The sequence below is a fragment of the Colobus angolensis genome, unplaced genomic scaffold (assembly GCF_000951035.1).
Source record: "Colobus angolensis palliatus isolate OR3802 unplaced genomic scaffold, Cang.pa_1.0 Scaffold57, whole genome shotgun sequence".
NCBI lineage: Eukaryota > Metazoa > Chordata > Mammalia > Primates > Cercopithecidae > Colobus > Colobus angolensis.
Genome location: NW_012119265.1, coordinates 6,774,130 through 6,799,019, shown reverse-complemented (window position 1 = coordinate 6,799,019; position 24,890 = coordinate 6,774,130). Strand labels below are relative to the sequence as shown.

At 37.1% G+C, this 24,890-nt stretch overlaps 1 protein-coding gene across 4 annotated transcripts in view; it reads right to left on the bottom strand.

Moving 5' to 3' along the window:
* Window positions 1-24,890, bottom strand: part of ARID4A (AT rich interactive domain 4A (RBP1-like)) — a 75,089-nt gene that overhangs the window by 3,800 nt on the left and 46,399 nt on the right. For 2 of the 4 annotated variants that reach the window (XM_011961891.1, XM_011961892.1), the window contains exons 13-23: window positions 24,191-24,285; window positions 23,600-23,697; window positions 22,836-23,067; window positions 19,541-19,791; window positions 16,625-16,822; window positions 11,199-11,283; window positions 9,358-9,499; window positions 5,069-6,199; window positions 4,748-4,852; window positions 4,145-4,351; window positions 3,372-3,518 (exon numbers count right to left, since the gene is read on the bottom strand). In XM_011961891.1, the coding sequence (XP_011817281.1) occupies window positions 3,372-3,518; window positions 4,145-4,351; window positions 4,748-4,852; window positions 5,069-6,199; window positions 9,358-9,499; window positions 11,199-11,283; window positions 16,625-16,822; window positions 19,541-19,791; window positions 22,836-23,067; window positions 23,600-23,697; window positions 24,191-24,285 (2,691 nt within the window). The remainder of the gene's footprint in view (window positions 1-3,371; window positions 3,519-4,144; window positions 4,352-4,747; window positions 4,853-5,068; window positions 6,200-9,357; window positions 9,500-11,198; window positions 11,284-16,624; window positions 16,823-19,540; window positions 19,792-22,835; window positions 23,068-23,599; window positions 23,698-24,190; window positions 24,286-24,890) is intronic. The other 2 variants (XM_011961893.1, XM_011961894.1) reach the window with 2 other exon arrangements.

Below are 24,890 nucleotides of genomic sequence, written 5' to 3'. Positions count from 1 at the left end.
GGAGAATGGCTTGAACCCGGGAGGCGGAGGTTGCAGTGAGCCGAGATCGCGCCACTGCACTCCAGCCTGGGCGACAGAGCTAGACTCCGTCTCCAAAAAAAAAAAAAAAAAAAAAAAATTTTAATTGTCTGAAATGTATGTCACCTTTAGGAAACTGACCCCAGAGCAGTGGTGGGTTCTCTTAAGAAATTTTAATTTGCTAATTTGCTCTTTTCTTCTTTTGATATTCAAAAGTTCTGTAAAGACATCTTGGTATATACAGCTTTTAAAAGAAAAGGATGAACATGAGAAGTCTGGTCTCTTTCCATTTGCTCCACCCTGTTCCTATTTGTAGGAATTAAAAACTGCTGGACTTGGAGCACAGTGGTCAAGACCACACATGACAGGTCACTCTACCACAAAGTCATCCTCTAAATCTCTACTAGAGGCAGAAAACTTCTCTCAACATGATCAACTCTATCAGGTAATTTACCTTTTATTTGTTTTTTAAGAGACATCCCTTCTGGAGCTTTCACCTCCTGTTCCATCCCACTCCTGGAACAGTTGCTTTCTAAGTCTGCTATGCAGTGGTCATCCTACAGCTTCCATTCACCATCACCTTCAGATATTCCTTCTCTATTTTCCTACATAGGATTCCTTGTTTGCCAGATCCCATGTCTTCTTAGCTTGGCTTCTAGTGTCTAGTACTACCATTGAGAAATCAGATGTAAGACTCTTGATGCTGTTCTAAGATCCATTTCTTTTTATATATGTATCTTTATATGGTAAATTTTTCTAATCTACTTTTTTTTTTTGAGAAAAGGCTCGAGTGCACTGGTGCGATCTCGGCGCTCACAGCAGCCTCTGCTTCCGGGTTCAAGTGATTCTCAAGCCTCAGCCTCCTGAGTGGCTGGGATTACAGGCATCTGCCACCACGCCCAGCTGACTTTTACAGTTTTAGTAGAGACAGGGTTTTGTCATGTTGGCCAGGTTGGTCTTAAACTCCCGGCCTCCAGTGATCTACCTGCCTCCGCCTCCCAAAATGCTGGGATTACAGGCGTGAGCCACTGTGCCAGGCCTAGAATCTACTCTTTATCCACAGGATTCTGAAATTTCATATGCTTTGGTGATTTTCACCCCCATTATTTATAGAGGGCACAGTGAGTCCTTTTGGTTTTCTAACTCACATCCTTCAGTTCTAGAATTTTAAAACTATTTCTCTGATGACAACTTCCTCTTGTTTATTCAACTCTCCTTCTAGAAATCCTATGATTCAGAAGTTGGAGCTCCTCACCAGTTTCCATATTTCTATTGTTTCTTCTCTCCTATTGTCTTTTTGACCCTCTAGTGGAATTTCTTCAGCTTCACTGCCTTATTAATTTTTCTAAATTCCTGCTATCATATTTTAAAGATATCCTTCTTGTTCTCTCAATTTTTAAAATAGTTACTATGCTTTTGTTTCAAGGTAGCAGTATCTTTCCCTTTACCTCTGGATACAAATCGAACATCCCTAATCCAAAAATCCAAAATCTGAAACTTTTGAGCATCAATGTGATGCTACAAGTGGAAAATTCCACACATAAGCACTTACCAGAAACTTTGTTTCATGCACAAAATTATTTAAAGTATTATATAAAATTACCTTCAGGTTATGTGTATAAAGTGTCTATGAAACATAAATGAATTTTGTGTTTAGACCTGGGTCCCATCACCAAGGTATTTCATTATGTACAAATATTCCAAAATCTGAAAAAATAAAAAACTCAAACACGTCTAGACCCAAGCATTTCAAATAAAGGATACTCAACTTGGATTAACTATTAAGAATAGTAGTGCTTTTTTTTTTTTTTTTAATATGGTATATTATCTGTTTTTTTCCAGTTCCTTTTTTTTACTTTGGCTTCTGCCTTTATGTAGGGGTTTTCCTCAAATGTCTGGTCATGTGGCTTCCATATTTAACATTAAAAAGCTGACTGAAAGCTGTGTATGAACATCAGGGCTTTTAAATATGGACAGTGCACATGTAGTGATTGTCAAGGAGCTTGATTTGTTTCAGGAACATCCAAATAGTAGGTAATTTTTCTTGGGCTGGTCATTTTCTTTAGAAGAATCTTCCAATCTCCTCCCAGGAATAAGCATAAGCTTAGCTGCCAGCTTTCAGGAAGCCAAGAGGACTAGGCCTTTTCTAACGAAGAGGCACAGCAATCTAACTATTCAGTATGCAAACTTTCACTCCATCCACTATTTTGGCTTAGCACTTAATCATTACCCTCAGCTGTGGCTGGTGCCCCCAAGTCTACAAGCCTACTGATTTCCTCATTCTCTGTTAAGTTAATCTATTTTCTGCCTGAGTTGGGGGTGAGGTAGACTTGCTTCGCTGATGGGAAGAGGAGATCCAATTTCTCCTTCCATTTTCAAACAATCCCATTTCTCAGCATTGGCCCATATCCCTTCTGAGGGCTTTTCTGGGGTTACATGGTATGAATTGTCTTCCTTCTTGTTGTTTTGTCTCACTATGAGGACAAGCAAGCTTAGTTTCAGCAGTATCTCATCTGCTAGGACAGTTACAGTAGTCCATCAGTTATGCAGCTTTCAAAAGATACACTGTTGACATTTCTTGTATGCTGTGGTCATTCTCTTGTCCTTTTGAGTTTAGGGCTCTTAATTTCCTTTACTGTTATTTTAACAGGGCTTGGGGATGGATTGTATATGGACATGTTCATGTTTAACTAGAAGTTAATCCTATAACCCCCGAAGGGCTAGCTCAGACACTACTCCCTCTCTGTGATTACTCCAAAGTAACCTCTCGTTCCACTAACTCCTATACTTGCTAATATCATTCTTAGGGCACACACTGTTCCACTAGATGTTAAGATCTCTGAGATGAAAGTCTGTGTCTAACTCATTTCTGCACTTCCACCATCTGGCAGTGCCTGGCGCACGGCACATGCTCATTAAAGTTGCTGGGCGGCACTATCTTATCTTTTAGTTGTTTAGGGAATGATTTCTAATCCCAACAAGATAATCTCCTTGAGAGTAAGCCTTATGATTCATTAATTTTGGTGAACCCCATAACAAATACAGTGCCTATTAATAGGTGCCAATAAATGTTTGAGCAAAGAGTGAATTTCAGAAGGAGTATGCTCTACCTGAGAATCCATCACATTTAGTACAACCACACATTTTGAAAGACAGTTCATACTCCCTTTTAAGGGTGTCATTTTGATTAACTCAGTTGCTGACCTACTCATTTCAACACAAGAAAACACTAGGAATTTAAAAACAGCAATTAATAAATGTGTGCTATATTCAAAGAGTATCAAATTTAAATCTTCTAAAATGATAGGATATAGTTTTGAAATATAAGAGGAGAAAAAGTATAATAAAATTACCTTCCCTGTCTTTCTTTTTTAATCTTTTTCTCCTCCTGTCTATGGTTGCAACTTCAGACTTCAAAGACATATAATATTTTCTGATTTCCTGTAGTTTTTCTTGGAGAAATGAGATTCTCTCCGTACTGTTCATATTATCTAATTCATCTAAAAGGGGGGGAAAAAAGTTAATTTGCATTTTAAAATAATTCTTTGAGAAAAATGATGGCAGTTCTATCAAACATCTAACTCATAAATCAACAAAAGCTTTAGTTTATTAAAACCTAATGCAGTAAGCTAAAAAAGATTGTAAACAGGGAAGATGTGAATTAAATTCATGATTAAGAATTATTTTTAGATCCCAAATGTTCTATACTAAACATAGATTACTTAAATGATAGAAAAACATAAGAAAACATCAACACAAACCAACCCTGACCTATCTATAATTATAGTTATCAGAATAGTTTCCCTGTATTGACATTTTCTTCACTACTACTAGTTATACAGTAGTTAGTGCTACAAAGGGCACTTCAGTTTCACTGATTCATGTAAATCATACATGTCTTCTTAATGGAGACCTTCCTGTAAGTCAGTATTTATCAAGTTAATTTTATGAAAAGACACAGATTTATACTTAAGACAACACGTAGTGATTATTGCTAAGGCAATATTTGGAATATCTAAATAGTTAATCATTATTCCTTATTTTATTAACATTAATCCAAGTTGATATTTTAAGATATATTTCACTTTACAGTATTCATCTATCAAGTTTTCTATAAGCTTCTTACTGAGTTGAAAGCTCCATTTATATGTCCTAGGGGATGAATTTGGATGTTTTTCTCTGTGTTTATCTTTCTCTCCATCTTTGATGTGTGGGGATATTCTTGCAGGAGATCGTGCAAGTTTCTGTGGCTTAGATACATTAAGATGCTTTACTGGGGTACATTTACTTGAATTGTCTAGGACAGGAAGATCTTCACTATCACTGCTTTGTCCTATAAATAATAAATAAGATTAACTCAGATTATAAATGATAAAATTCTTAAATATCAAAATGCAACAGACCTAACAATTACATTCTTGGTATCCTACAGAAATATGTGCACAAATGCACAAAGTTTATAACAGTATTAAAAAAAAATCAAAACCTAAATGCTCACCAACGAGAAATGGTTAAAAATGATAAACTTTTTAATACTTTCCTAAAGTTGTTAAAAAGAATGAGCTAGAGTTCATAAGAATAAAAATGGCAAAATATCTAGTATACTGTTAAATGAAAATGCAAAGTTATAAAACAATATAGTATTGCTCCATTTATGTTTAAAACAAGCCAAGAAACTGCTAAAAATACTAACACTGTAAGACTAAAGCTAGCATTGAAAAACACCAACCTGTTCCATTCTTTTCATTTTTGGCTGCAGCATTTGTTCGCTTTGGGGTACGCTTTTGCTTTTTTGCCATTAATCCACTATTGCCATCACTTGGTCTTTTCTGACCTGAAATAAGGTGAAAAAGGGAACATGAAAAAAAAACAAAACAAAAAAAACAAAAAAACAAGAAGAAGTATATTTATTCAACAGACTACACTGACATTTCTTTTTTTAAGGAGAAAAGAAAAAGAAAGTACTTTACAGATCAACAGTACCTAAAACTCAACAGTTTTAATTTTTGGTTTACATATAAACACTAACTTTTCCCTAGAAAGTCCTTACCCTTCTCTCTGCTCTCTCTCTCTTGTACAATTATACTACAGGTACCAGAGGCAACATTAGTTTCAAATCCATTTGCCGATTCCCTCTCACAGAGACCTTCTTGAGATTCTTCAGCAATACTATCAACTTCAATCGTTATATCACTCTCACTTTTTACGCTTCGAGACTCATCTTGACTAAGAGTAAGTGGTGAAGCTACTGAAAAGTTATGCTGGACTACAGGAGGTAGGGCAGGTGGAATAGAAACAAGAGAGTTAGACTCAGAGCTTTCAACTGCTACATCCTCAATGCTGGTCTTATCCTTTTCATCCAAATCATCCAAATCTACTTCATGGCAAACCAAGGTTTCAGGGCCAATCAGAGGCATTGCATCCTCATCTTCTTTTAGTGGAATATTTACAGTTTCTTCAGCTGGACTATCAAATCTTTCACTAGTCAGTTGTTGGATGCATTGGTTTGACTCTGCTATCAATGATGGCATTCCTTCATTTTCTCTTTCAAAGTGCTGCTCAAAATTTAACTTTTTCATTCCCTCAGATCCAATACAATCACTGGTCCTTTCTTGAGATACAGTAGTTGTCATTTCCATTCCATTCTCAATTCTTATTTTTTTCTCTGGTGATGATTGTCCTAGTATTTTCCGTTTCAACTTCTTTTCTTTCACACATTGGTCAATTTCATCTTCTGTAGCAGAAGAGAAGTTTTTATTGTCTAATGAAGACAATTCAAGACTACGAGCCTCTATATGAGGTTCACTTCCTGCTTCATTCTGGCCAAATGATGAAATCTTTATAATTTCTAAAGAAAGATCTTTTGTCTTGCTTCGTCTTCCCTTTCCTTTTGGAGATTTTTCGGCTTCTTTCTTAACTTCTTCTGCTTGTTCCATTTTGTTTCCAACAATCTGTACTATTTGTTCATTCTCTCCAACTTCTAACTTCAGGGTTTCTAAAGGCTGCATCTGAGTCCTATCATTTTCTTTTAATATGTGTGCAGAAATCTTTGGATTTTCTTCATCTAGCTTATCATCATTCAAATTTTCATTTTTTTCTAGTTCATCTTTAAGAGAAAGTTCTTCATTTATTAGATTCTTTTCTAAAGCATCTTCTGCTTCACTATCAGATGAACAAGAGTCTGTAAGAGGAAATATTATTATATTATGCATGCTTTTATATTACCAATGTAATTTTATAATAAAAATCTTACCAGAAATAATAATAAAAATATTAATAATGTACCTCTGAATACCTCCCTGTAGAAATTTCTGATATAAAACAAATCATAACATTTGTGCCAAGAATTTGAGGGTGAGGGAAAACTACATTAAGCTCCAAGTACAAATATATTATATTGCGTATTACTAACTCAAATCTATATGAAAAGCTATTTTGCAATATTCCCCAGTATCATATTTAGGTACAAGAGTCCTTAAAAAAAAAATCAAAGGATTAGTACCTAGACATCCTAGACATGAAGTTAATTTGTTAAGTGGTTTGAGATAGTATCTAGGAGGGACATGTGATGGGCATTTTGTATCCTAAGAAAGGAATATGACATTCTACTTAAAATAATTGTGGAAAGAAAAGTTTTTTTTCTTTCCTTTCCTTTTCTTTCTTTCTTTTTTTTTTTTAAGACACAGTCTCACTCGGTCGCCCAGGCTGGAGTGCAGTGGCATAATCTCGGCTCACTGCAAGCTCCGCCTCCCAGGTTCAAGCCATTCTCCTGCCTCAGCCTCCTAAGGAGCTGGGATAGGCGTGGGCCACCACGCCCGGCTAATTTTTGTATTTTTAGTAGAGATGGGGTTTTGTCACGTTGGCCAGGCTGGTCTCAAACTCCTGACCTCAAGTGATCCGCCCATGTCAGCCTCCCAAAATGCTGGGATTACAGGCATGAGCCATGGCGCCCAGCAAGAAAAGTTTTTAAAATGGGCAACTGGAATCCTCAAAACTTTAAATATTCTTAACAAACAAGAAAGTACAGGAAACAAAAATTATTCCCTGTAAGTAAGGGAACTTGTAAAATAATAAAGTAGGGTTCTAAGACTGTATAGGATCTAAAAAATGTAACAATCTTGTCCACATGGTGCTTATATCCTCAAGAAGTTCAAAACTGCAAACACGAATTTTTAAGTGAAAAGGTGTATACAATTTTATTTTGTGGTTTTATCATAAACAGAATGTAGAATTCATTTTCATGTTTTAAAAAATCCCTTTCAGTGGTAGTTTAATAAGGCTGGTATGTAGTTTTGTAGACTGGACAGTAAACACAGTTATGCCTTCTAGGTACCTTTCACTTTGTGGACATCTTTTGTTTGTCAGCAGATGGCAGTAAAGAGGAAGGATGTCCTTTTACAATTTGCACACAAGCACCACACGTACTAATAGCAAACATGTAGTTCAGTATAGCTTTTTTCTTGAAAGAAGAGAAATTTTTATGTAAGACAACCATTTAAAATTTCTTTTCTCGGGCCTGGGCACAGTGGCTCACACCTGTAATTCCAGCACTTTAGGAGGCTGAGGCAGGTAGATCACTTGAGGTCAAGAGTGCGAGACCAGCCTGGTTAACATAGTAAAACCGCGTTGCTACTAAAAATACAAAAATCAGCCAGGTATGGTGGTGCACACCTGTGGTCCCAGCTACTTGGGAGGCTGAGGCGGGAAAACTGCTTGAACCCAGGAGGTGGAGGTTGCAGGGAGCTGAGATTGCGCCACTACACTCCAGCCTGGGCGACAGAGTGAGGTGGGGTCTTGCTCTGCTACCCAGGGTGGAGTGCAATGATATGATTACACTTGCTGTAGCCTTGACCTCCCAAACTCAAGCAATCCTCCCACCTAAGCCTTCTGAGTAGCTGGGACCACAGATGCACACCACCATGCCTGGCTAATTTTTAAATTTTTTTCGTAAAGATGGGGTCTCACTATATTGCCCTGGCTGGTCTGGAACTCCTGAGCTCAAGTGATCCTTCTGCTTCAGCCTCCCAAGGTGCTGGATTACAGGCATGAACCACTGCGTTCAGCCTATAATTTCTTAATTACATTTAAAAGTATACAGAGGTAGAAAAGTGGGGAAAATGAGTACAAGCAGAATAAAATATGTTCACCTATACCTCATTATAAAACATGCCTGTACCACAGTAGTCTGTGTTCTCTTAGAACCACATGGTTTCAGCTTTGCTGAAAGATCCCAGGTGAACAGCATTGAATTTATAGGAGACACTGGTACAGGCTTTGAGGGAAAGTGTAGCACACATTAGGATGCATGGATTGTCAATTCACCTTCTATTAAAATATATTATTTTTAAGATATTTATGAGAAAAAGTATTCCTAAATGAAAACATCACTAAATTTCAAATAAAAATGATACAGCAAAATATTTTCTTCAAATCAAATTTTATAGTTTCAATCATATGAGATTAAAAACCTAGGTGATTTACAGGTTGAACACCCCTAGTCCAAAAACCTGAAATCCAAAATGCTCCAAATTCCAAAACTTTTTGGGCACCAACATGACGCCCCAAGTAGAAAATTCCACACCTGACCTCATGGGACAGATTGTATCCAAACACAGATGCACAACTGTCTTCGGCAGCCCCAGGCTAGGGTACAGGTAACCTTTTAATGAAAACACAGCATCGTAGGTGGAGATTGAAAGCCTGCTGTTTGTTGTCATTGTTGTTTAGCAGCCAATACAGATATTCTGGTGATGCTACCTCGCTGCTTAGTTTCCTTACACACACTATTTTTCCACTGTATTAATTGTAAGTCGTATGTTTTACTGTTATGTAATTATATGTAAGTGTAAGAAAATTACTTATCAGTAGGTGGCATATAAATTCATAGTCAAGAATAACAGTGATGCCAAACAATCACAGACTGTTCACATGGGTGGCTGAGACAGTTATACCTTTAATTTCTGATAGTTCAAAGTACACAATCTTTATTTCATGAACAAAACTATTAAAAATATGGTATAAAATTACTTTCAGGCTATGTGTATAAGGTGTATATGAAGCACTAATTTTCATGTTTAGACTTGGGTCCTATCCCCAAGATAGCTCATGTATATGCAATATTCAAAAATAATAAAAAAAAAATCCAAAAATCCAAAACACTTCTAGTCCCAAGCATTTTGGGCAAGGGATACTCAACCTGTACTGTGAATATTTCACACAATGGAAGTTTTATTATTTATGTTATTTCTTTTAAAGTCAGCCATCCTCAAAATCGAGCACCTTCCATTCCATTTGACAGAGGTGAGCTGTCTGGTATATTGCTGCGAGCACTTCTGGTACCTGATTTTCCTTCACTGTTTGCTGTCTTAGATAAGCCATATGGCATGTTTGATGAAAGGGTTGATTTTAAAGGAGGTCGTCCCCGTTTTGACTTCTGCCTCTCCTCATCTCTCTTTTCGTCCTTTTCACTATCTTCTTTATTCTGGGCAACAACAACAAAATGTATGAGAAGGGCCAATGCTTTATGAAAAATGAACATTCTACTTATCCAAAGAAAACTACATCTCAAAAAAGGTTTGATATTTTATATGTCACTTCCTAGTCTGTGCTTATAGAAGGATCAAGAGTTTTCTGGCTGGTCTGAGAGGTTATCGGCACTTATTAACATTAGTGTCACTGAAATTGGTATATAATCCTCCACTTCTGAATTTCTAACGTATTTTGTATTTACATAGATACAATATTGTACAATTTATAATACTGGAATTATATTGCGATGGTCAGCATCAGAGCATTAGAAGGCTATACAACCATTCAGCACTCCCCACTGTTCCCTACTATCCCCTGCAGAAAGGAAAGATATCTATCATCCAGTAGACAAAACCATGGGCAAATCTCTACAGCAAAGCTTGACAACTGAGGGTGTGGGTGAGGGTACAACTGGCCAGTATATATGTGTTTTAAAATTTTAGTATTGGCTTCTAGCATTTAAAAGTCAAATTTCACATTTTAAGAAATATAGTGGTCTTGAAAAATCCTAAAATCTGGCAACCCTGGGTCTGCATTCCCACAGCAGAGTGGTTAGTTCCATTCTGTCTAAATGAGGAATGTGTCCTCTCGTTTGTCACGGTTAGTCCTACTTCATCTTTCTCCTATAAAGCCTCTACGGGAATATGAGTTTGAAAGTCATCTCCTAAGGGTTGCTGGTTTTCACCTTTGCCAAAACAATGTGGTAATGTGTTACTTTTAAGCTCCTGGGTTATAAAGAAAAGATCACAATTAACTTTCAAGAATCAAGTTTTTTTTTTTTTTTTTTTTTGAGACAGAGTCTTGCTCTGTTGCCCAGGCTGGAGTGCAGTGGCGCGATCTTGGCTCACTGCAAGCTCCGCCTCCTGAGTTCACACCATTCTCCTGCCTCAGTCTTCCGAGTAGCTGAGACTACAGGTGCCTGCCACCATGCCTGGCTAATTTTTTGTATTTTCAGTAGAGACAGAGTTTCACCGTGTTAGCCAGGATGGTCTTCATCTCCTGACCTCGTGATCTGCCCGCCTCAGCCTCCCAAAGTGCTGGGATTATAGGCGTGAGCCACCACACCCGGCCAAGATGATTATTAAAATAAAAAGATTTATTAAACAAACACAATATCGTATATGCATATTACTAAGCAAAAGAAGCCAATCTAAAAAGGCTATATGGTGTATGATTACAATTATATGATATTCTTGAAATGGAAAAAACGATGGAGAGAGTAAAATGTCAGTAGTTGTCAGGGGTTGGGGTGGGGGTAAGAATAAACAGAACATAAAGGACTTTTAGGGCAGTAAAGTTACTCTATATGATACTATATAGTATCTATACTATAGTGGTGGATCCATGTCATATACTTGTCAAAATCCATAGCATACACACCACCAACGGTGAACCCTAATGTAAACGATGTACTCTGGGTGACAATAATGTGTCAATGTCGGCACATCAGTTGTAACAAATACCCCAATCTGGTGGGGGATGTTGACAATTTGGGAAGACTATGCAGGTATGGGGCAGAGAGTACATGGGAGGTCTATATACCTTGTTCTTAATCTTGGTATAAACCTAAAACTAAGAAGTTTTAAAAAACACACAATACAATTTGAATAATTCCTATACATATTATAAGGGACATAAATCTACAAACATACTTTCGCTTTTTTCTTCTGTTTTTTCTTTGGTCCACCTTTGTCCAAAGGCCAGATTATCCTGTCAGCCTTCACCCACTCATCATACCTTTAAAAAAAAAAAGAATATGTACAAACTTCATAAATTATAACCTTTTTGAAATGTATTCACCAAACAAAAACAACAGTGAGACAGACTAAATAGTTTGTTCTTAGTGTTGGCAAGAATATGAAGGGCACAGGAGCTGGTCTGCTAGTAACATGTGCCAATAACTCTACTAGATATTTTGTATAACCACTAGGGAAAGGCAAGAGGATTTAAGAGTTAACAGGTTTAGAAGGAGGTCTTGGAAAGCAAACTCTAGATTCAAGACAATCTGAACTGCTTTGTTTTCTACAGCTTTTACAGACCTGAGCTTATAATCAGATTCTGCACTAGAATTCGTTCTATTGAATGAATAATAGAAAGCTAGTCAGATAAATTCAGATTTGCAAGGTGATCAGTTTCAGGTTATTTTATCAAGTCCATTTCAACTTCTTTTTCCTCCTCAACACTCTCTCTAGTCTCTAGTAAAAACATAAAAAATTAGTCTCTAGTCTAGTATTTCCAATAAAATTTTCTTCTGAACTACATTGCCTTTAGGACTCTGAAATTTTTTAGAGGTATCTGTATTTCACCTCCTTTATCTAAGTTTATTCTGTTTAGCTCAAGTTGGAAACTCATTTCCCTTAAACTTTTACTTAAAATTTTTATTTTTAAATTTATTTTTAATTTGATTTTTATTTTTGGGGGGACAGTTTCAATGCTGTTACCCAGACTGGCATGCAATGGTGCCATCTTGGCTCACTGCAACCTCTGCCTCCTGGGTTCAAGTGATTCTCATGTCTCAGCCTCCCGGGTATCTGGGATTACAGGTGCCCACCACACCCAGCTAATTTTTTATTTTTCGTAGAGACGGGGTTTCGCCATGTTGACCAGGCTGGTCTTGAATTCCTGACCTCAGGTGATCTTCTCACCTTGGCCTCCCAAAGGGCTGGCATTACAGGGGTGAGCCACTGGACCAGCAATTTTTTTGAGAGAGGGTCTCACTCTGTTGCCAGGATGGAGTGCAGAGGCATGATCCCCTGGGCTCAGATGATCCTCCCACCTCAGCCTCCTGAGTAGATGAGACCATGGGTGTACACCATTGCACCAAGCTAATTTTTGTAATTTTTATAGAGACAGGGATTTTGCCATGTTGCCCAGGCTGGTCTTGAATTCCAGAGCTCAAGTGATCTGCCCACCTCAGCCTCCCAAAGTGCTAGGATTATAGGTATGAGCCACTGCATCTGGCCTTCTCAAATGATTACTATCACTGCTGGATGTCTATAGTCCAAGTGACTAATCAGGGGCAAATAAGAAATTAAGTTTTCTGGAACTAAATAACAGTTTTTACATTATATAAATATACAAGTATTTATAGAATTAAGTCAAAATCTAAAAATATGTACACTTAATTGAAGAAACTACAGGCAGTCCTTGCTTTAGACCAGGAGTGTCCAATCTTTTGGCTTCTCTGGGTCACACTGGAAGAAGAAGAATTGTCTTGGGCCACACATAAAATAACACTAACGATAGCTGATGAGCAAAAAAAAAGAAAAAGAAAAAGAAAAAATACCCACACAAACAAAAAAACTCTCATGTTTTAAGAAAGTTTATGAATTTTTGTTGAGCCACATTCAAGGCCATCCCGGGCTGCATATGGCCTGTGGGCCACGGGTTGGACAAACTTGCTTTAGACTGTAGCGTGTTAATAGAAACTCATGTATCTGGAAATGATATTCTTGCTTTGTAAACCAGTTACCATGGAGATGTACAAAGTAAGGACATGGTTCCTGTATGCATGTATTTCAGCTGACATGGTACCATGACTACCTATACAGATGCTCCTTTACTTATGATGCCATTATGTCCTGATAAACTCATCACAAATTGAAAATATCCTAAGTCGAAAAATGCATTTAATACATCTAGCCTACTGAACATCACAGCTTAGCTTAGCCTACCTTAAACATGCTCAGAACACTTATATTAGCCTACAGTTGAGCAAAATCATCTAACATGAAGTCTATTCTGTAATAAAGTCTAAAATATCTCATGTAATTTATTGAATACACTGTACAGTATTGGTTGATTAGTCTCATGGTTTCTTCGCTGCTTGATGTGGCTTGCCACCACTGCACAGTCTGATGAGAGAGCATCATACTGCATATCACTAGACCAGTAAAAAAAAAAAAGTCAAAATTCAGGCCGGGTGCAGTGGCTCACGCCTGTAATCCCAGCACTTTGGGAGGCCGAGGCGGGCGGATCACAAGATCAAGAGATGGAGACCATCCTGGCCAACATGGCGAAACCCCATCTCTACTAAAAATACAAAAATTAGCTGGGCATGGTGGCATGCATCTGTAACCCCAGCTACTTGGGAGGCTGGGGATGCTGAGGCAGGAGAATCGCTTGAACCCAGGAGGCAGAGGTTGCAGTGAGCCCAGATCGCACCACTGCACTCCAGCCTCGTGACAAAGCAAGACTCTATCTTAAAAAAAAAAAAAAAATCAAACTTCTAAGTATGGCTTCTACTGAATGCATATAGCTTTTGAACCATTTTAAATTTAAAAAAATTGAAGTTGAGCCACTCTAAGTTAGGAACTACCTGTACTATGATTTGAAAACTATCTCTCACCATTAACACAGTATCTAGTTTCTAAAATGGGACTGGCTATGAGCATTGTACTAGGCCTTTAAATATCTGTATTTTGTTAACTTATATGGAAATGTTTATTCATCTGAACATATACTGAGGGCCTACTAGTATGCACTGTATCAGGAAGTACGTAGAGAATAAACATGGCCCATGCTCTCATTCAACCCATAGTCTGTTATAAAAGACAGACATAGGGTAAAATCAAGTATAGTCTGGTAAGTGAAATAAGAGAGTTATGTATCTGATCCAGGGCTAACAAAGGGATAACTCTATCCAATTCCACAATTCCAAAGGAGGTATCAGACAACCAAGAAGCACAAGCCTGATTTTTAGTGTACTTGGTCCTGGCGACACTGGACAAAGCAGTATACCATGTAGGTACTTCCAGCACTAATACTACTAACCAAGGACAGTCCCAGGATTTCTCAGTGAGAAACCAGGACTCTTCTCACACTTCTTACACTTGCAGATACTCCCTTTCAGGAATCTGGCTAAATTCTTTAGGAACCATGGTGGCTTCATCTCAACGAACAGGCCAGAATTATACCAGCTTTTAGGAGTAGACAAGAACAATGAAAAACCATGAACCAGAAGAGTACCAGTTAAGTAACGAATTAGGGAGATGACCAATCCAAAACCTGAGTGTATAATAAAATGACTACTGAGAAGAGTCATAAAGTAAAACATTAAAGAGATAAGAAAGAAAGATGATATGGGAAATTCTAGAAAGAACAGACATATACAGATGTGAAACAGGAGTGGATAGTTGTGAACTAAATAAGAATCTGAGGAAGAAAGAAGGCTATCTATCATGTGATGCAACTGGAAATATAATGACTGAAAGTTGGTAAGATATAGTCCTTTTCCCCTGAATTCAGCAATACATTGTAAAGAAAACAAAACAGTTAACGTTCATGGAGCACTAAGTGCCAGGCATGATTCTAAGCATTTACATCTTAATACAAATATTATCACTACAGTAGTCCCTGCTTAGCCACAGCATAGTTCAATTACGCATGGTCCAAAAATATTAAGATATTTTGAGAGAGAGAATTCATATAACTTTTGTTACAATATATTGCTGTATTTTATTATTATTGTTAATCTCTTACTGTGCTTAATTTATAAATTAAACTTTATTGTAGGTATGTATGTATAGGAAAAATGATAGGATATATAGGACTCAGTACTATCTGAGGTTTCAGCATCCACTGGGGGTCTTGGAACACATTTCCAGCAGATGAGAGGGAACTACTGCATTATTCAACACCTCTACAAAATAGGAACTGTATTTTTCCCAGTTTAGAGATGAGGGATTTGAGTCATAACAGAGCTCACATCTAGTGTACAGAGAAACCGAGGAGCAGTCTGGCTCCAAATAAATATAGGGCAACCAGAGATATTAAACATGCCAGATTTTGTAAAAGAGAACAAGAAAGGCAGCCCCTGACATTTAGGAATTTGCCTGGCACTATCAGTTGGGCCTTGGTGTTGCTTGGAGCTAGTCTGGCACTCATAGCTAGGCCACACTATCCTGCTATTGAAACATGAACAATTTCAAAGAGCATCAACATCAGACAAGTCCATTCTGTGACCATGATGTATCAAAACAAAAACAAGACCACTTCTTAATCATGTCTGAACACAGAAAAAACAGGAACATTGTCCAAGTCACAAAAATGACCAAACATCTTTTTTTTCTTGACTATTGTGAGTGATTGCTGTTTCTTTACCAGTTATAGTGTTACCTTGGTCTGTCTCTCCTTCTAGATAAGATTTATTAAGAAAACCAATTATAATTACCCCAGCTTCCTGACAGGATCCAATATGGAGCAAAATCCCTTTTTTTTTTTTCTTTCTTTTTTTTTTAATAAGAGACAGGGTTTCGCTCCGTCGTCCAGGCTGGAGTGCAGTGGCATGATCATAGCTCATTGCAGCCTCCAACTCCTGGGCTCCAGTGATCCTCTCACCTCAGCCTTCTGGGTAGCTGGGACTACAGGTACGTGCCACAATGCCAGGCTAATTTTTAATTTTTTGTAGAGATGGGGGTCTAACTATGTTGCCAGGTCTGGTCTCAAACTCCTGGCCTCAAGCAGTCCTTCCGCCTCCACCTCCCAAAGTGCTGGTATTACAGGCACGAGCCACCATGCCCTGCCTTTCTTAAACCCTCCCCAAAATAATCTAATGGAAGACCAAATCTAAGTTCTAACTTTCTGTTTTAGTAATTAGTTGACTTATTATTAGAATTATTACAGTGCTTGACACAGGCTTGATTTCTGATTAATGAAACAAACAAATACTGCACAGTTGGAAACTGTGGGCCTGGCTCCCTGCTCATATTCAGTAATATATCGCCACAGAATTATGAATTATTGTTTTCCAAAGGTGGTGCCTTGAGCCTCTGTTGATTCATTTAACACCTTATTACTAAGGTGCCCTATGGTTCCCCTTGCTGTGTGTTCTTCCTCACTATAAATGAGTAATAAATGTAACTTGTTCTAACTACAGGTGTGATCCTGGTAGTCTCTGGCTAGAAGCACTGACACTGCTAGTATAACAGCAGGAATGTCAAAGTCTTGGAAAATTCAGAATCAAGGTGTGCTTTGTAAATATATACCATCACTTGCTTTCACTCTTCACAACATTAAGTTGATGTTCTATTTAACCACTGAAAAAAGTTCAATAGTAAGAAAATACTTTCTTGCTTACCTGACATTCCATCCATAGTAATGTACCAAATATAAAACTTCTCCATCATCAATTTCAGTGCTTTTAATACTGGCTTCATAAATTTTCTGAGTCTTCCCTCGTCCGTATTTTACTTTCACTTTGGTTCCTGTTAGGCAGGGTTCCATGTCTTCCTCATCTTCCTCTCCCTCAGAGTCACATTTGCTTTCAGTTTCTTCCCTGCAGTAAGTTATAATATTGATAATGCTACTAATAACTTAATGGAGAATAAAATATCCTAAAAGAATTCGACAGGTAGATTATTCACAACCTAAATATTACCTTAATAACATATCAGTGGAGGAGGAGAAGAAGGAGGAGAAGGAGAAGATTTCTGTGGCCTACTTACTAAGGAATTTATTACGTAAAGGTGCACTGTACCCAAAGTAAATCCATACTTTTTAAAAGCCAATCAAGTCACAGCTAATGATGATCTGTAATCAAATCACTTCTGACAAAACAAAGAAAGAAAAATATGCTCTGAAAAAATTCTTTAGAATTCGTATTTAAGTGCCAGCTAATGATGATCTGTAATCAAACAAATCACTTTTGACAAAACAAAATAAGAAAAATATGCTCTGAAAAAATTCTTCAGAATTCATATTTAAGTGCCACCTTATATGTAAAAAAAGATCTAAGGATATTTTGTAATTTCCTGCAACTGAATTTTCTTAAATCTGCTTTACTACCACAATTAGAATAGTTCTTGGCAAGACTAGTTTTTTTAGTGGGCAAAATAATAAGCAAGGGCTATCTACCTTAGTAACCATGTCTTTTAAACTAATTTATATTTTAAAGGTTTCCCAACCCTAACAAAGAAAAGAAATTTGAGTATTAGGTCACTTGCTGACACTGCAGGATAGCACCACAAGAACAAAGCTTTACATTTGTGTTGAATTCTATTTGTTTACTCATATTCCATCAGTTTTTCTTTGTATTGATAATAAGGTATAAAGAAGATTAACACAGGGAGGTCTAAAAATACTTTTAACATTTTTATAATAAAACATTGTGTATCAATGCAGTAAAGACTCACAAGAGAACTGCATCAAAGATCATTCTAGTGTCACAAGCATTAAAAGCTCAACAAGTAGTACTGTTCTCTGTAATAAATATAGGGCATTATTTTGGTGACCCCTGGGGGTCCTGACATGAAGCTTTAACAGCCCATTTGCAGTGGGAATGTTTTCTCTTGGAGGACACCTTCCAATAATAGACTGATGAGGTAAATTCAAAACATTATGAGAAAAACTACTTAAAGATAATATTGTTCTTCATATTCAAGTCTATGAAATTTTCTCTAAAATAAATCTCCATTTACATAGCAGTTATAGTCTTTTTAAATCACATTTTACATAGATGTATTATATGTGTTATATACATATTTCAATATACATATTTTGATGTTTTTCACAAAAAGCTTCAAAGCTTTTCACAAAGCTTCAAACTATAATTAGGCCTTCCTTTTTTTTTTTTGAGACAGAGTCTCACTCTGTTACCTAGGCTGGATGGAGTGCAGCGGCACAATCTTGGTTTACTGCAAGCTCCACCTCCCGGGTCCATGCGATTCTCCTGCCTCAGCCTCCCAAGTAGCTGGGAATACAGGTGCCCACCACCACTACTGGCTAATTTTTGTATTTTTAGTAGAGATGGGGTTTCACCGTGTTAACCAGGATGGTCTTGATCTCCTGACCTCGTGATCCGCCTGCCGCGGCCTCCCAAAATGCTAGGATTACAGATGTGAGACACTGCGCCCGGCCAATTAGGCTCTACTTTTTAAGTGGTTCACCTTTGGTTAAATTTTTTTGTCCAAATATTTAAAATTCTACACTCATACCATTATACTCAACTCCAAATATTTCCTCCTACTTTTCCTAATCCTAATTATATTTCATTACAGAACCTTTTTTTAACTCACTAACCTAGTTCACATGTAATTGTGATAGCTCCTGTGCCTATTTGTATTAAATCAAATTACCTCTCCCATTCACTAATCATACTATTTTTCCAAATATTTATTATCTCAATGGCAGGTCAGTTTTCCCAAATTTGGCTTAACAACTCAAATTTCTAGAAAAATTAACATCATATAATAATAGAAAAATAACTATGGAAGAGAGCTGGTATTACAAGTAAGTGTGTTATGTTGTTGCTCAGTTAAAATTCATTTTTAGTAATGCCCTAAAATTAGTAAATCCATTTCTCAACGCTTACAGAAACAGCTAATACCTTGGTCAGAGACTACCTCGATCCTGTTGGACTGCCTAATCTTTGACTATTTTTAAGTCAGTTCAGTCCATACTTGTCTAATACATAGAAAAAAAGAATATAGGTTTTACTCAACAGCAAACAGGATGGACATTAAAAAATCTAAAATTTATTGTTGTGATGTGGGGCAAGAATGTATTTTCCAAACTAGAATCAGGGGTGCATGCCACTTAATCTAATACAATAACTTGAAAAAGAAAAATGTCTTAAAGCTAACACACAGAAACATCTGCTAGTACTGTGCACCCATGTGTTTGTTAGCTTTCCCACATTGTACCTTTTTTAAAATGGAATTTTTGCTGTCGCTGTTTCCTCTTGTCCACTTCCTCCATTTTTCTCCAGCTCCCTTCCCTGCTGTCAACTGCAGGACCTTTCTTTTGACTGGGTGGCGCAGCCTTCTTTGAGGCCACTGTTTAGGGCACAAGTGCTATTAAAATGGTGCGACCAGTAAATTCTCCGATTCCGAAAGGCAATACACATCATCTTCACAATGTGTCTCACCTTCATTAGACAAGAGGAACGGAAGTCCCAATAAGAAAACATTCCCTTAAACCTGAATCTCTAAGCAGGAACAAAGTGCTGTTGTACCCCAGACAGGTGCTTCTGGAGAACAAACATAAGATAATGTACCTCTCTTGGCTTTTATCTTCCTCTTCATCTGAATCTTTGTCAGAATCCTCCTGTTTTTTAATTTTCTTCTCTTTTTGCTTTGGTGTATTTTTTCTCCCCAGTAGTAGCTCATTTTCTTTTTTCTCTGCAGTTTCATAGTCATCATCTACATCCTTATTTTCTGTATCATTGTCTTTTAATTTGTCTTCTGTTTTCTCGTCTTCAATTTCCTTTTTAATAGAATTTACATCTCGAGCAATTCTCCTTCGTCCCTAGTAGAGGTGATAAAAACTTTAAAATAGCTATCACTATAAAGGGGAAAAAAGCAGGAAAAAACATCTTTTCCTTTAACCTTCACAGCAATGACTCTGGCTTGAAACACGGCCCTGAAAACCAACTCAAAGGTACATTTCTCTTCCTTTCGAAAGTAAAAGAATAACTAATATAAATTACTTAATTATGTCCAGGTCTACTTTGGCTACATACTACTTAAGAAATATCGGTCAGAATCTGTTGGAGTGAAAAAAGGAAACAACAACAAAAAAGAAATAAAAATTGTCTCCTTTGTTTACTACATCATTTTATCTCACTTTTATTATTCCTCAACTGTAATAAAAATTTAAAATGAATTATCTAATGTTAATGATAAAATGTAACAATAATAAAACCAATCCCCTGAATTGTGCTTCGCTCTGTGGTCTTTAATTCTACAGCTTAGTAAGACAAAATTTACACTGTCACTGTATTTGTGGATGAAAGGACTGAATTCCATCAATGGCAAAAAAAAGTGAGGAGACTTCTTTGAATGAGTATCTGGAGAGTTCGCTGGGACAACAGCAATATGTTTTACCCCCACTAGCTTCTATCTAGCCCACTGAATGCTGAAGTGACCATGACTGGTGAGCAATTTCACTATCTCCTAGGTTCTATTTCAAGACAACTTTTATACACTGGCAGAATTCTCCTGTTCTTGGAATAAAGCAGATAAACAGCCAGGAACTTAGGAAGCATTAGGATACAATTAATATCTCAGTAAACAAATGTTTTCCCTAGTTGCTGGCTATGTGCTATTTACACTTCAAAGGCAGAAAAAGAAGAAATTTTTTTCTATCATAAAGCACTAGCATGCAAGTTTCAAGACGGCACTTCCATCTCCTCAGATCTACACAGTGGCTGGTACATAGCAGGTGTTTTTTTTTTTTTTTTTTGAGACAGAGTCTCACTGTGTCGCCAGGCTGGAGTGCAGTGGTATGATCTCAGCTCACTGCAACCTCTACCTCCCAGGTTCAAGCGATTCTCCGGCCTCAGCCTCATGAGTAGCTGGGACTACAGGCGCGCGCCACCACGCCCAGCTAATTTTTGTATTTTTAGTAGAGACAGGGTTTCACCATGTGGCCAGGATGGTCTTGATCTCTTGACCTCGTGATCCGCCCGCCTCGGCCTCCCAAAGTGCTGGGATTACAGGCGTGAGCCACCGCACCCGGCCTAGCAGGTGCTTTTAAAATATCTGTAGGTAAATGAATGAAAACAACTGCTATAAAATTTGGGTCTGTATGCCTTTTTCCCAGAAGTACCATTTTTATTTATTTATTCATTTTTTTGAGATGGAGTCTCGCTCTATCACCTAGGCTAGAGTACAGTGGTGCAATCTTGGCTCGCTACAACCTCTGCCTCCTGGTTTCAAGTGATCCTCCTGCCTCAGCCTCCTGAGTAGCTGGGACTACAGGTGAGAAATGCCATTTTTAGAAGCCTGGCTTATATATGTGGATAAGTGATGAGGATATTTTTACAAGCAAATGTATTACAGCACTTTTTAAAATAGTAAAAAATTGGGAGAAAATTTTGGAGAATGTAAATTTATGGTTCATCTATACTAGACAGCACATTGCAGATATTTTATGTAGGACGAGGAAGGTTTTTAGGTAATGACAAGAAAGTATGTCCACAATACATACAATAAAATATTATTCACCTTTTAAAAAGGAAGGAAATTCTGATACGTGCTACAACATAATGTCTTGCAGATACTATGCTGAGTGAATAAGCCAGTACAAAAAGACAAACACTGTATGATTTCACTTATATAAAGATACCTAGAATATCAAATTCATAGGTACAGAAAGTAAAACTGTGGTTGCTAGGGGTTGAGGGAAGAATGAGGAGTTACTGTTTAATGGGTACAGAATTTCAGTTTTGCAAGGTAAAAATATTCTGGAACTGGATGGTGGTGACGCTTATGCAACAGTGAGAATGTACTTAATGCCAATGAAATGTACACTTGAAAAGAGTTAAGGTGGCAAATTTTATGTTATATGTACTTACCACAATTTAAAAAAAAATTAAAAAAAGACAAGAAAAAACCAATTTGGAAACTTCATGACATTCACTAGAAGATTCCATTTACCACATGAAAGAATGAACAGTTTTAACAACTGGTTTCTGGACTATAAGACAAAGAAATTTCACATTCTTTTTCATTAAATATGATTCCACCAAAAAATAAGACATATTATAGTAATTAAACTTCTTTGACGGTGCGGTAAATTCCTTTCTCTTTCTAAAACTTGATAAATCCTACTATGTAAACATCACTGGACACTGATCCAAATGCTAGATGACAATTCCTAAACAGACTTTATATATTAAAGGAAAGAAGGAGCAGAGTTGGAAGATACAACCAGCGTACATGTACACATCACTAGAGCCACACAGTGTGCTATAAAGTTACAGACGAAGACAAGATACCATCTAGTTCAGGGCACAGGCGCTATAAAGAGGTGATTAATTTATTCAACATCTATTTAATAAGCTTTTATTATGTGCCAGGCACTATTCTAAATGCCTGGGATCTGTCAATAAACGAAATAAACACTAACCCCTGACCTCGTGGAGTGTGATTCTTGTGTAGAGTGGGGCAAAATAGATAATCACAATAAACAGAATAAGTAAATTACAAATAGGAGCAACATTAGAGGGACTGAGAGTTCCAAAGAGAGGAGGGCAGGTTACAATTTCAGATAAGGTGACCGAGATAGCCTTCAATGAGGTGATACTTTAGCAAAAGACTTGGAAAAGGAGTATCTGAGATTCATCCCAGATGAGAATGACTTGATCGAACATAAACAGAAAACAGAAGGAAGGGTTTTTAGGTAGAGAAAATAATATACAATATATTTAGAAAAAAGTAGTTAGCTAAACAGCATTAAATACTGGAAAATAAGCTAGGTTCACTGTATTTTGTGTATATATGAAAATGGCTATAATAAAAAATTTTAAGTAATACTTAAACCAGATAAAACTAGTATTAAGAACTCACCCTTGGAGATTTTAATTCTATCTCTTCTCTTTCACTTTCACTGTTTGAATCAATATTTTCCTCAGGTTCACTCTTCACTTCTGTTAAAGGCATTTCTTGATCTAATTTGAGAGCCTCTTCCATTGATTCTTCTAAGTCTTTTTTTTCCTCTTTTACTTTTGGTTCATGGTGATGAATAGTTCTGAACTGAATATTTGCCGAACGGCAGTACTCCTCAAAACCATACAGATACCTAAACAAACAATATTTCATTTAAGAAATCTTACAGTCTTTACATTTAACTTGAATTCACATGTTATTAAACACATTTTTAAAAAGTAAAGCCCAGTAATTTAAAAAAAATTTTGTGTTGCTATTTTCTGTGTTACTATTTTCTTGGTGTTTTAGATAGAATTATAAACAGAAAAACTGATCATAAAATACCATCCTGAGACATCTAAGCTTGTGATAACTAAACATAACTATCGTAAGTTTTGATATGAAGGCTGTTCACCCCAAAAGATGTAGCTCTATAATATGTATCATAATCGCAGACACTGTCTGCATCTTGCTTTTGGAAAGGAAATCAGGACAACATAAGAAATAAGTAAATAAGATTTGATGCACTGAAGTAACTTTCAATCACAAGTATCTGTCAACCTAAACCTTTTTATATACTTTCTCTAACTTTAATGTTCCTAGATTGATGTATTCTTGTTAACAAAGTAAATGGAAAATATTTCCTATAAGTATATATTCTTTGATGAATAAACTATACTACTTACTTTCTATAAGCAGTTTTTACATTGTAGGAAGCAGCTGAATTCAAAATAGGAATGCCAAGGTCCATATAAATTTGCTTCCATACAGCACCACTATCAATCTGGAAAATTAAGTTTTTATGTTAACATTTGCAAAGGGAATTAATCTTTGTTTTTTCCTTTTTTTTTTTTTTTTTTTTTTTTTGAGACAGGGTCTCACTCTGTCGCCCAGGCTGGAGTGCTGTGGCGCAATTAGGGCTCACTGCAGCCTCGACTTCCTGGGCTCAAGTGATCTTCCCACCTCAGCTTCCCGAGTAGTTGGGACCACAGGCATGCGACACCACACCTGGCTAATTTTTGTTGAGATAGGGTTTCACCATGTTGCCCAGGCTGGTCTCGAACTCCTGAGCTCAAGCAATCCACCCGCCTCAGCCTCCCAAAATGCTGGGATTACAGGTGTGAGCCACCGTGCCTGGCCAGGAAATAATCTTTACCCTAATATTCTATGTTCATTAAGGAAATGCATTTATTATCCAATGTGCATATAATGAAATATAAGATAATTTACCTTTTTATGACATCAACACATGTTTCAAAGAGCAGTGTTATACTTACATTGTCACATCCACCCTGATGATAAACCAGTCGGAAGAGTTTGAAGAGATTGAGATCTTTATAGCCCAAAACAGGTGGTTTGTTGATTGGAGTACCTTTTCAATGTAAGTAGGTAGAAATAAAATGTTTATTCAAATGAGAAATACTAATTTGAAAACAAAGCTGTCAACTTCTAATTTCCCAAATTTCATTAATTAGAGGCACATATTTAAAGAGCCTTAAACAATGTAAGACAACATAAGATATGCTCTCCATTATTTATATAGCCTTTGTGGGGATCTTCAGATTTTAGGTGTTATACTTCTAAAACTAATAAAGCCACCTCTTTAACTGTGAATGAACTGAGTAAAACTAAACACTGCATGGTGTGGCCAACAATGTTGCTGGTTCAAGAAACTTGGGCATAGGGCTGGGTGCAGCAGCTCACACCTGTAACCCCAGCACTTTGGGAGCCTAAGGCAGGAAGATCACTTGGGCTCAGCAGTTTTAGACCAGCCTGGGCAACATGGCGATATCCTGTCTCTACAAAAATTAAAAGGAAAACAGTAGCTGAGTGTGGTGGTGTGCACCTGTGGTCCCAGGTACTCAGGAGCCTGAAGTGGGAGGATTGCTTGAGCCAGGAAGTGGAGGCTGGAGGGAGCCATGTTCATGCCACCGCACTCTAGCTTGAGTGACAGAGCAAGACTCTGTCTCAAAAAAA